The sequence below is a fragment of the Fusarium pseudograminearum genome, chromosome 1 (assembly GCF_000303195.2).
Source record: "Fusarium pseudograminearum CS3096 chromosome 1, whole genome shotgun sequence".
In the NCBI taxonomy this organism is placed as follows: domain Eukaryota; kingdom Fungi; phylum Ascomycota; class Sordariomycetes; order Hypocreales; family Nectriaceae; genus Fusarium; species Fusarium pseudograminearum.
This window is the reverse complement of record NC_031951.1, coordinates 5,390,679-5,403,496: the sequence shown is the minus strand read 5'-3', so window position 1 is coordinate 5,403,496 and position 12,818 is coordinate 5,390,679. Positions and strand designations below refer to the sequence as shown.

The window sequence follows — 12,818 nt, the reverse complement described above, 5'->3', positions numbered from 1 at the left end:
AAAGTTGACGAGTGAATACACCACCACTTGATGACAGCTATTAGATAGTATCGGCTCTTTGAGCTTGCATCCAAAGTGTTCGACTATTCCTTGATCAAAATCGATTCAAAAACCATTCCAAAAGTTATGAATCAATGTTTCCACAGCCAAAAAAAAAAAAAGCCGTAGACCATACATTGGATCACGTTTCAACACCATTCCATCTTCAGAGGAACCGACGTTTCTTCTTGGAAGCAACAACCTCATCTTCGAGCCACTCCTCGCCGACAATCTTTCTCATGGCGTCTCGTCCGGTGCCGTCAATGACATCCTTCATTCCCTCTCCGGTAGCAGCTGAACACTCGATGTATTTCTGTGCTCCAATTCTCATTGCTTGCCATGATGCCTATCAATGGTCAGATTAGTTTACTCTTAACAGGATGCATAATAAAGAAAATAGGGAGACTCACCTCTGAAGGACTGACGCAGCAAGTGGGATACACGATCAAATCCGAAGACAAATTCGCTGCGGAATCAGTTCGATGATCTTCCAAAAAGCACTGGTCGCGAATATCCTTCTTGAGACCGACAAGATACAACAGGGGTTCAAAAGTGGCCGACTTGGCGAATCCGTGATTAGAAGCATTATTCCACTGCTTGAGTCAGTTATCATTCCATAGCTAGGCAGAGTGCTTGGACCTACCCATTGAACAATTGTATACATGGACATCTTGTCCGAAATGTCGAAACAGAGGAATATGGCGTCCCATTCGATATAGGTCAACTTTTTAACAGTGTTCAAGTCTGGTACGCCTGAAGTGTCCTACATCTCCATACGCACAGGCTGCTTGTGGTAGACTCGATCACTGACATATGTCTCGTACAGTGGACGGGCAAAGGCGTCGGACTGTTGAAGTTAGCTACCTAATCGAATCACTCAACACGAGATGTGACTTGCATGAGGGAAGTAGCCATAACGAGACCGGCTGTACATAGGTAGTTAGCATATGTAATGGTATCTATAAGTTATTATTTGCCAACTTACAATAGCAAAGATGTCTGCCCAGACCCTTTACTACCAACAAACAAAAAGTTCAAACGAACAGGTTCACGAGGAATTTCAACTTCATCCTCCTTTCTCTTGCGCTTGCGACTGAGAAGAGTGAGTAAGCGGGTTCGATTACTCTCTGCACGTCGTTCAGTCATGCCTGAAGCAGGGCGACTAGAGGGTGTAGAGGAGCGCCCAAACAGAGGCGTGGCTGCACGGAGGAAACCCAGTCGTGTATGAGGACGACGTGGAGGTGGAGAAACTTCACGGAAAGTCTAAATAAAAATAAATGAGTGTTAAAGCTGGATTGTTCTATAGCAAGAGAACTTACCAGTCGTGTTGAAGGGCGCTCGTCGAACCCATCGCCCTTGAAAGGATCATCACGATCAAGACGGCTGGGAACGCGCTGGCGCCATGAGTCAATACGCTCCTCCGATAGCATGTTTGGCGCGGACATGAGGAACAAAAGAGTAAATCAAACGCGCGATGAAATAGTCAATGACGAGGAAGAAGAAAATGACCAGTTGCATGTTGTGATGAACTACACGATGAGGGGGGTTGTTGAATGCAAGAAAGAGTAGATGTCGAGTATGTTGATGCGAGGAAAAAAGAGTATAGAGAGAAAGAGAAGAAGCAGTTAGATTTTATAAAGACGTTAATTTCTTATAGAAATTAAGAATAAATATTGCTGGTATGCTTGGAGTTAATTTTTGCAAGGTGTGGTTTGCATTTGCAGCTGGCAGACAGCTGTCAACTCATGCGAACTCGGAACGCAGAATGACTTATGGATCTGCTTAAAATAAAATAGTAAAATAATAAAATTGAAAATTGAATGCCCAAGTACCTACAAACCTCAAAGTTCATCCACAGCATCAGCCAGATTCGCAATATCCGCCCTCCTCAATCTCGCATCATCAACACTCAACAGCTCCTTAGGAAACCACTCCTCTAACTTACCCCCAGGTCTTCCAACACCTTTATCCAAATTCTCACCCTCTTTGCCAAGAACCATGACCGCCAAAGCCGTTCCGCAAAGCCACGCCCAAACCATACCCTCACCACAGAATCCCGCGGCCAACCACTCCCCTGAATCCTTCTTGACGGGTGATTTAGGGGCTCGTCCAACAAAAGGCATCAAATCGCCTGTGAAACCGATAATTCCAGTCCATGATTTGACGAGCTTGCTTCCATCTCCCCACTGCGGTTCGAAAATGGTCGGCATGACACCGCGGACGTGAATCGAGGGGAGGGCGTGGGTTTTGCTATCGTCCCATAGTCCAATCTGATCGATGCCCTCGTGACGACTCCGGAAGAATCCTCCGCCTACCATAAGATCACCAGCTGTTCCATCTGGTTTATCCGGCTGCTGGGTTACATAATCGAAACCTGGGCTATAGATCGGAGACCAGGAGCGGTTTCCATGGGAAGATGGGAATGAATCGCCAGGGCGCTGAGCACTCATGTGAGCGATGGCGCCGCAGAGTGAACCTCTAAGTTTAGGGACCAATTGGCCTGCGTGAGCATTGGTGGTGTGCACAACATGTCGTGCCTTGATAGTTCCACGGCTGGTTTTGACTGTGTATAAACCGTCCGATGGACGAGTGACGGTCTCAACGGGTGTGTGAGTGTTGATACTCAGACTGGGGAATCGCTCGAGGAGATTATTCCATATACCCGTGACAAGTCGATATGGCCAGAGTGCTCCGGCTGAGTAAGACAAAGCACCAACAACAAGCTCATTTACACCAAACTGTCGCTATCAGCATCAACACTTGACCCATACACAACGATAACTTACCTGCTTCCTCGCCTCTTCTGCCTCCCAGATCTTGTGCACCTCCTCGGGCATCCACTCTTTAGCTTCCTCAACCTGCTTCTTCGCACTCGCAAAATCCTCCTCTCCAAAGAACAAATCCACAGTCTCAACTTCCCTAACATTACCGTGCTTAATCTGTTCTCCAACCTGCTTCATCATGTCCAAATGACTCCTCTTGAACCTAACAACTCTACTCGCAACCTCGGGGCCCAACCGACTTCGAAACATGGCAAACTCACTATAGGGCGAGCTCTTGACATGCCCTCCATTTCTTCCCGTCGCGCCGCTGCATATCTGCCTTGCTTCGCAGACGACGACTCTCAATTCAGAGTCGGAAAGCTCGAGGAGCGACTTTGCTACTGCTGCTCCTGTGATGCCGCTGCCGACAATGACCACGTCAGCTTCTTGGGGAAGCTGGTCATCTTGAATGTCGCATAGCGCGGGGAAGGGCGGGTCGTCGAGCCAGTATGAGCTTGTCGGGTTCGGCACAGGAAGTCCTGGCTCTGACGAGGCCCTGACAAGAGCGGCTGAGAATTGCTGCTGTAGAGTCAAGATGGTTTTGAGACCTTGGGAAATGGTCGAGGTTGTTGACTTTATGGATGATATGACGGCGCCCATTTTGTCAGTAGATTGTTCGGATGAAGTTGATGAAAGACAAGTGTGTATGTCGTATAGATCAATGACCGGTAAAGCTATCCATGGATGGAGCGGCACTTTTCCAGTACTACGTATTGATTGCTTGGGGTAGATCTATAAAGACAAGGATGTTGGTGCCGGTTATAACAATGAACCTAGCAACCCACTTCAGTTTATTCCGAAATGTCTATTTTAAGAAGCTTCTAGCTACTGGGAGCACAAAACAGTATTCTTATTGCTTCGTCCGAGATGGAAACGTCCTTTGGGTCTTACCTAGGTACTAGTCTAGACTACTAGACAGGTAGAGTTAAATTGCTCCATAGAATACGAATAGATAAAAACAACAGTCACTGTGTTGTAGTTGATTCTCGCCAAGCAGATAAAGAAACCATCAAAAGGGACATCCCGTCTTGTCGGCATCATCTCAGAAGACTGTATGCTGTTGCTTCATCACCCAAGCCTAGGCCCGGTTCGACATACACAGCTGTGTCTCATCACTGATGACTTTCCTCTGCAAGGTAAACTTCCTTGGTGATCCGGGCGGATCCTCAGTGAAGATACCAAATCTATTGAGCGAGCCACTTATTGGTAGACGGGTTTGCAATGATGATGAGTATCATCCATCTATAACGCGCGACGTATGTAGCTTTGTTGCGCGCGGTGAAGAGACAAGTGCCATCCATTTGAGAGGTGAAGTTTTAGGGAGGAGAAGTATTGCATCACTCTATGCTTTTATATTGTGCGAGAATAAGGTTCCTTTTGTGCCCTACTTTGTATGACCAGGGCAGCCAAAGGTAATGTTGTCTTTAAAGTTGTACTAACCAACAAATAATGTTGCCTTTTCGATTGACTAAAGCTTGTTTGTTATCTGCGTCGGTGATGGTACATCTAAAGCGCTGTCCAAGTACATACACCGTCTTCATTTCATCATTTCACCAATCTACGGATAGTCGACTCAGACTTGATTTGATATTGGATCAAAGACCTTTTAATTCGCATTTTCTCTACCGTCTAGGAGCTATCTTGCCTGAGCCACCAGGAATCGCCCATTCACTGCTGTCAAGTGCAAGCAGACTGCAAATCAAAAGAACACCATCATCATTCTGATTTTCGTTTCCCTTCCCCAACACCAATGAAACAATTCCAAAGAAAAACAGACACCTCCCCGCGATGAGGCCAAAGCCATCACTATTCCTCCCCTTGTTCCTTCACTTGTTTCCAGGTCAAGTGAGGAAACAGTCGACAGTAGAACCGGGTTTTTCGAACTCCAGCCCCCTTTTCCTGCTTACTGTTGCGCCGTAACCGATGCAGGGTATGTTTTGAGATGAATTCGATGTGTCTAAAGACACAAATCATGTTCCTTCTACCCTTCTGAATTTCGTTCGAATCCTATACCACCGAGAATTCACTCCTGAAAACTCCCAAGGGCCCCTGCTGGGAAAGAAGCTGGCCGTTGATGAAAAAAGCAACAAAAACAAAACCATAAACTCCACCAAACCAAAAACCATTTGCAAAACCGTCCAAATGAAATAATGGGTATCGGACACTTCCTCTCAAACGTACACCGCCGTTGTTAATTCTGGCCAGCTAAAGACTGGCCACCCCGTGCTCAGCGTCGAAATCGGCGTAATCCATATGGTTCGAGAATCGTCCGTATGGATCAAGCCCCAGCTCCTGCCTCACATCCCGTTGGATCTGAAGGAAGTATCTTCGAAGGCTTCGAAGGCCCTTGAGGAACCCACCATCAGGTTGACCAGGGTGCTGTGGGGGGCATGGCTTGTCGTCAATGTTATCGAAGGGGGTGACGCTATTGGCAAAATCGGCAATCTTGAAATCAATCTCCCTCTTGCTTTTCGCCTTCTTGCGTGGCATCTCCTCGGTATCGGTGGCACAGTCGGTAGTTGATTCGTACATAGTCTCGTAGTCCTCATCCTCCGATGTGTCACCGTCGTAAAACATGAGCAAACTCGCTGCGTAAAAGCGATATCCGCCCAGCTTGCTCACAATTTGCTCCAGTTGCCCAAGCTTCTTAAGCACAACTGGAATGTGTCGTAAAATGCTATGCAAGTCCTGGCCATCGTATAGGAACTTTTGCAATGCGCCCTGGAACTCGTTTCCAACTTTGAGCTTGCGGCCGTAATACTTGTCCTGGAAGTCGTACGTCTGCTTCTCGGCATTCCACACCTGTAAACCGCAAATTCGGACTCCCAACTCGGCTGATGTCGTGTTTCGGCACTTTTCCGTTTGCGACTTTTGCTTCTTCGGACTGGCCTCCACACCATATTGCCTAGTGCCCATCTTGAGATCCATCATGCAAGGCCTCTTCATTCCCGATGTAAGATCTTCCAAGAGCAAAAAGTACTCAACACGATCCTTTTGGGTCTTGGCCTCTTTCGGATTGACTGGTCTGGGTATCTTTGTGAACTCCGAGGCATCATCAAGAGCCGGAGCAGGCTCTGTTGACTCAATAGCGAACTCGTGTTCCGGCTTCAGTTGTTCAATATACTGTGAATGGTGATGGGTGCCGTTTGCTTCCGAAGCGTGATGTCCTTCATGGTGAGCTTTCGAATGTCGTCTAGGCTTATCCTCGTTGTCGCCCTTGTATCCAGCATCATCGGCTTCCTCAAAGTACTTCAAGTCGCCTCTCGGTTCTCTAACGTCTTCAGGCTTGCGACGAAGGCCACCAGCTGAATACCTACGCTTCTTCTTAGCAGCAAGGGGATTGTCCTTGAGCGTTTCGGGCTCAGGAGCGCTGGTTCCCGTCACATCCTTGACTTCTTCAGGGGCCTGCTCAGGTTCTGACTGCACAAACTCGTCCATGCCATCCATGCCAGGTCCAAGATCACTGTGCGAGTAATGATGAGAGATCTTCCGTTCCGAGTGGCAATGGGCGTTTGCGTCATGCTCATCCATGAACGGCGAGTCGCTCTTAATCAAGGCAGGGTCGGAATTGGTGGATCGCAAAAGACGTTGCAAAGTTGGACGCGGAATGGATCGCTGATGCGGTCGGCGATGTCTGTGAATCTTGACGGGTTCTTTAAGGAATGCGTCGTTAAAGACCTCGTTCCTCAATCGCTTGTTGACCATGGTAGCGCCCCAACTGTTGGGTCGCTCGTCCAGGGTCGGCCTACCCGATGTTCCGGAGGAGGGGACGCAGCGGTTTGACAGGGTTGATGTTGAAATGCTCTGTCGTCGATATTCCCTTGGCAAAGGCATCGGCTGAAGTAGGTTTCGGGGCAAAATGTGCCTGTTGTCGTCGAAAGTCACTGTCGGGACAGGGATGTTGCTGTTGGCAAGGGATTGGCTGATGACTCTGCCTGTTGGTCTCTCGGGCTTCGCTTGCTCCTCAGACTGCTCCAGTTCGTGCCTACAAGCTTCAAGCTTTTCCTGCGCCTTCTTTCGCTCGGCCGCTGCAGCATCGTCCTTTTTGGACGTGCTCTTTCGGCGCGCCTGCTTTTGGAAAGTGACATTCAGCACACCAATATAGCTGCAAATGTTAGTATTTTCAACATCATGCAATGGCAGGGTCGCAAAAATGCAATTTGATGGAACCTACCGAGGAAGGAAAGGCAACAGATCACGGTGGTATCTCTCGATAGTCTCGTAAAACTCATTTTCCCTATTGTTGAGTTGTTTACAAACAGCCCTTCGAGAGAATCTCCAGAGGGTGGTGTGGCCACCAACTTGATGCTTATACGGAATGAGCTCAATCGCCTCAAGAGGCTCTTGAGGGTCGTGCTGATAATCATGGACATGGTCTTCATACTGGCTCACGATTTGCGGTTGTTTTAAGGAGTCGGATGTCACTGTGATTTCTTCCTCAATGACAGCGCCTTCTTCACCTCGCGCAGGGACAAGATCACCGCGTGTCAGGGTCAGTGCCTCACGGGAAGGATGACGAGAAATACCGTAAGGCGGTTCATCCGTCTCATCAATGGCTTCAGGCTCAGGTTCATCGGCTTTGACGAGCCACGGACGTTGATTACTTTGTGACAGGGAGCGAACACGGATACTACGGGCCGCAATGCGGTCCTGCGGCTCACTTACACCGGGTTTCTGCACCTCTTGGTGGGGCAGGAAAACAGCAGACGAGATCTTTTCTTCCCCAGATTCGTCGGCTTCCCCATCCTCACGAGATCCGACTTCAGTATGGGAGCTGTCGGCCGAGTCTCGTCTCTCATCCACTAATTCGGGTTCACGGGTGACCTCGGCATCTGCAGCCGGAGTCGGTCCCACAGAACAAGCCGGCTCCACCAATCTGGTCTGCTCTTGTGCATCTTTGACCTGAGATGATGGCTGCACTTGCAGTGGCGTAACCTCATCGGACTCCAGTGAGTTGCTGACTGGCAGTGAGAAATATCCGTCGCTAGGCGATGTGCTAATAATAGGATGCTCGTCGAGTGGATCCGACAGCAAGAAAGAAGGTTCGCGATCTTCCGGTGGAGGGCGAGTGGGTGTCGAATCCTTGTCGGAAGTCGCAGACTGGGGCGCTTCGCGCGAAGAATTCTGAAGACCCTCCTCGAGAGGAGGCAACTTCTCTTTGGGAGTCTTGTTGTCTTTGCGACGGAGTTTGTCCTCGGGTGGCAGCCCTTCTTTGAAGAATCGCAGGCTGTAGCTCGATTTGCGACTGCGAGCATTGTGTTCCAGACCAGCCATGGCCTCGGTGACGGACTTCTCTACCAATCCATCCTCCTCGTGGCCTTCGGCAGAACCAATTGACCATATTTTTTCGGTCTTTTCATTGCCATTGCTCGTCCAGTGTGGCGGCAACTTCCCCCACGGCACTGGCCTGGCCTGGATGTTTCTGGCGTCTTCTGTCCGTGTCGGCGCAGGTGTCTTGGTAGGCGAGCAAGTCTCGAATTGGGCCTGTCGATCGGGAAGGGCAGCAGTGTATGTTGTAATTGGAAGGTGGTAAGAGTCGGCCGACTGTCTCTCTAAGTCTAGAGATGTTGAAGTCTTGCCACGGGACCCATTCATTTCGCGGTGGTCAAGAGCACCTCGAAGTGTGGTAAGGGTTGAGTGGTTGAAGGATGAAGGGACGCTCGCAGCCTCGCGAGGGGCGAGCGACGTCATTGTGGTAGTGGTTGTAGATGTTCCCATGTTGATAGATTCAGAGGTGGCTCTCGTTAACGGTCGAGGAGCGGTGCGCTGAGCGGGTACATTGTGTTGGACAGACTCGAAGGGGTATGAGGCGCTATCGCGATCGTGTTGGGAGGCGAGGGTCGCTGGTGCTGTTGGTGGTCCTGTCAGTGAATAGAGACTCGACTGCGCGGTGGGCGATGTGGAAGTCGAGATAGTCGCCGAGGGTGTGGCGGTTGTGTTTGGGTTAGACTGTCGAACACCAGGAATAGAAGTGGTTGTAAGGGTTGTGGTGGAGGATGATGTAGAAGGAGAGATGGTTGAGGGAGAGAAGGATTTTGACTGCTTGAGGTTTGTGATACCACGGGCAGAAGCCAAGGCTTGGGTCAGCAAGGAAGGACCTGATTGCCTCGGTATGGGACCAGGGCCACGAGCCTTCTTATTACTGGGGGCAGAGGCAGAGGCGATGGGGACTGTATCGGTCTGGTCTAGAGTGTCCCTGGCATTGGCATCACCATGGGGCAAGTAATGAGAATCAGAGGGAGGATCAAAATCAGGAACAGGAACATGCTCAGGATCAGGATGAGGATCAGAATCAGGCACGTTGTTGGGCACCTTGTCTGCAGAGGGTGGCGGTAGGAAGGGAGAGGTGTGAGTAGTGGCAGTCATGCTGTCGGCTATGGGATCAGCGACAGCGACAGCGACAGCGACAGCGGGGGGTTGACCACAGCGGTGCCCTTGATGGGTATCGGTATCATCAACTTGATCATATTCATGATTGGGGCCAGCAAGGACACGGCTATCTGTGAGAGCGCCTGTGCCTGCAACAGAAGTATCTGACAGGGCACATGGCACCGATTCTGATTCTGGCTCGCTCACCGGTACGGCGTGTGCGGCATTTTCGGACAAACGATGCGGACTGGACATGAGGAGGAGGACATCTGGCGCGACACGCTTTACTAGGGAAAAGGAAGAAGGAAGAGAGAGTTGCGAGTTTGTTTGAGTTGAGATTGCAAGTAATGGGTGAAGTGGAGGGGGAGAATAGAGCCCGAGTAGCTAATCCAATGGGCTGGAAGAAGTGGGCGTGGAGGAATGATTCGTAGATACGGAGCCAGGGGGCCTGGCCTTTTAATTTTTTGGAGGGGGGCGGTAAGGCAAGCGCACCTAGAGAACAAAGAGGGAGGGGCACTCTGTGGTCATGGCGGGGGAGAAGGGGGGGGGCGTCATTCCTCAGTTCAGTGCTGCCCTGAGAATTAGTAGCCTGGACGTCAACACTGACAATTCCCTTGCTCAGCCCGGCAGAGACACAGTACCTGAATTAATTAAAGGGCTGCCTCTTTGGCGGGGTGAGAGAACCCGTCTCTAAGCCTGGGTTTAACCAACTCCCGTCGGCTCAGATATGCTTCCAGCCCATTCCCAGTTCGTGCCTGTTCCGTTTCGCGGGGTTCCGATGACCCTTCTAGTGGCCATCACTCTCCAACTCCCGGAGCCCGAACATGCTCCAAGTTGCCAAGTTCCGGCCTGCCATCACTCTTCCCCGGCAGTCTACACCGCAACTAAACAGACCCAGCCCTCGCCTGGATCAAGGGATCTGCTTGCTCGACAAACGTGCTGCTAGTAATCAGCCCTAGCAAAACAAAATACAATCCCTCTTTTTAGATGCACACCAGTCAAAGTCCAAGCCTCAAAGTCTGTCTGTGCCTGTCGCAGGATTCTAAAATTCCAAGCTGCTGGATAAGCCGAGCCGTATTAACTTGTGTGGATCATAATAATGGGACACAGACGGATACGGACCGGCACAGGGGGGCAGGGGTCGTCGCCCATGTGAAAGAGAGGTTGGATGGAGAGCAATGGTACAGAGTGCAGAGTACAGAGTAGTAGGGTAGCTAAACGTTGAGAGAGAGATGTTATCTCGGACGGTCAAAGCAAGGGACTCGAGAGCAAGTTGTCTGTAGACATGTTGAGGAGGGGAGTGTTGAGATAAGACAGATGATATGGGAATGAAGGGGGTGTGGCTTGTTAATCCCATCCAATTGATCCCTATCAAGATAGCCGGGCTTCTCGAAGATGCAATTCTATGGAGGGGACTTCGATGTCAGCATTATAGACGGGAACTAGAAACAAGTAAAATATCCGATTGAATCCGTACCTGAACTTGTTCGAGAGACAACACTTGATCACAAACATCTCATCTCATCACATCGAAACCTTGGCCATGCTTATCGGATCTACATTTTGATTTACACACGCTTCAGCAAGACAGACTCTTTGCACTTACATAGAATCGGTGCGTCAAACATTACAGTACATTAGTTTAGTACTGTAGCGTCCCGCTGTGGAAGAACGCTCCGCAAATATGCGTAAAGCGTCAGATCCCCCATGCATGACCTTATCATTACGGAGCCCAATTCAACAGCCATTGGGCATTCTTTTTCTCTCTAAAAAAGGGGGACCCGCTGTCCCGTTGCTGCCAGAGAGTGGATGCATTTGATCTGACCCTGACGGCCTAAAGGGAGTTGCTAAACACTCATGTTTCACTTGATAGATGTTGATCAATGGCTGATATGTCCTTTGCAGTCTAGTCCATCTAGTTATCGCAGGACATCTTTATCTACTAATTCAAAAGAATATACTATGTGATGCTCTGATTGATGCAGGTTCAATCCAAAGTTTCAATACTATGTATCCGTACAAAGCTGACGTATCTTCTCGGCCTCTTGGCGGAACCCGTGGCTCTCTGTTTCACCAGGCTTGAGTCATTCTTGTGTCATTTCGTCTTTCTAAAATGTCTACCTTGCATTTCCGTCTTCAATTTGGTCACGCTGACCCTCCCTCTTTCGCTTGCCTTGAACTACCGCAAGGGCCTCCTCAGCGAGGCGATCTGCGGTCCTTTAAATGGAATAACCGATGGTACATGTTGGCAATTGGGTCATATGATTGGACAATTTGATCTAGTATTTTTTTTATGAGGCTACAAGCTACTAATATTTGCTGGGTTATCCATGACGGGTTCATGTCCAGCATTTATAGGATATACTGGCAAAAAACGAAGAGCTGTGACTTTGAGTAGGTGACGTAGGATTAAGTCGGACCCTTTTGATTTATCTGAGTTTCTCCAAGGATCGTTTGTAACAATGTTTCATGCAAGCTACATGTCACATTTGTTCTCATTGTCTGAACCCAAAACGTAATGTCGCGGACATCTCCGTTTGTATCACCCAGCATCAATGCAGTGACAGCACAAATCATCATTGACAGTTCTGATGATTCTTTTCTCTGTGCCAATTAAAGAACATCTCGATTCAATCTAGCGCCGGAGCATTCTTTGGTGGGATCCTAAAAGTCATCATGTGATGCTTCAACGCGAGCCACCAACATCATGACATGTTCCAATTATTTCATGATAGTGTTGAATATGCATACAACCAGATCAGCTGCACCAAACAGTGCGATTTCGAATCGCACATCACTCCAATAGTTCCTTGACCCCAGATTTGCCAAGTCCAAGACCCCAGCGACTCGCTCGGCAGAGGGTGGCATATCTCATAAACTGGGGAGACACGTGCTTCGATACTGGTTCGATGTTGAGAAACTCGGTCTGAAGCTTATAAATTCCTCGCTGATATTGCACGACATCCATTGCGACCAGTAAAGGACTCGGATGGTGTCATCCTGCCACGTCCAGCATTGTCAGTCGCTGATGGAGAAGCATAGGCCGCCCGTCGAATTCCATTGTCATCATCATAGCCAGCTCATCATCAAATGATTTCTAATGACATGATAAAACCCCCCGGCGACACGTTTTCCATAAACTCCGATGAATGGCTCCGACCCTTGTTGTGAGGCGCTTCGGCTGAATTTACGGTTTGACCTTGACCTTGATACTATGTCGCATTCCCCTGAAATAGCGTGTTCATGTAGTTGTTTCTAAATCAAGTCCGCTTGCGAAATATACAAATTACGAAATAAAAATGATCCGCATGCAATGCTGTACTCATGTCCTGGGGTGTGTTGTTAGATGATATTTAGGCCATCGTTGCCATGATATCCCCGCCCACATGTATTGGTCCGCAACAGAGAGGACAAGATATTTCTGACTGCATATTTTAACGCAGCGCAACGCGGTTATCAATGCTACCAATAACTTGCCTAGTGGGTAGCAGAAAAGTTGACCTCTCAAGTCTTGGTGTACAAAATAAATAGCCTAAAGAGCATAATCTAAGTAGCATAAGCTGATCTAATAATTTTGTCTCTTATGCT

General features: G+C 49.0%; 3 protein-coding genes across 3 annotated transcripts, besides 1 other annotated feature; all 3 read right to left on the bottom strand.

Moving 5' to 3' along the window:
* Positions 1–205: 205 nt before the first annotated feature.
* FPSE_11511 (uncharacterized protein) lies at positions 206–1,484 on the bottom strand (the record flags this gene model as incomplete). Its single annotated transcript, XM_009264628.1, has 6 exons — positions 206–385; positions 450–632; positions 683–763; positions 821–886; positions 1,084–1,302; positions 1,359–1,484. The coding sequence occupies 6 exons, from the start codon at positions 1,482–1,484 to the stop codon at positions 206–208; spliced, it is 855 nt and encodes a 284-aa protein (XP_009262903.1).
* A 337-nt stretch (positions 1,485–1,821) lies between these two features.
* Positions 1,822–1,857: a repeat region.
* Positions 1,858–1,880: 23 nt separating this feature from the next.
* FPSE_11512 (uncharacterized protein) lies at positions 1,881–3,461 on the bottom strand (the record flags this gene model as incomplete). Its single annotated transcript, XM_009264629.1, has 2 exons — positions 1,881–2,777; positions 2,826–3,461. 2 exons carry the CDS (start codon positions 3,459–3,461, stop codon positions 1,881–1,883), a joined length of 1,533 nt encoding a protein of 510 aa, XP_009262904.1.
* Positions 3,462–5,066: 1,605 nt separating this feature from the next.
* FPSE_11513 (uncharacterized protein) lies at positions 5,067–9,485 on the bottom strand (the record flags this gene model as incomplete). Its single annotated transcript, XM_009264630.1, has 2 exons — positions 5,067–6,966; positions 7,036–9,485. The coding sequence occupies 2 exons, from the start codon at positions 9,483–9,485 to the stop codon at positions 5,067–5,069; spliced, it is 4,350 nt and encodes a 1,449-aa protein (XP_009262905.1).
* Positions 9,486–12,818: the final 3,333 nt, after the last annotated feature.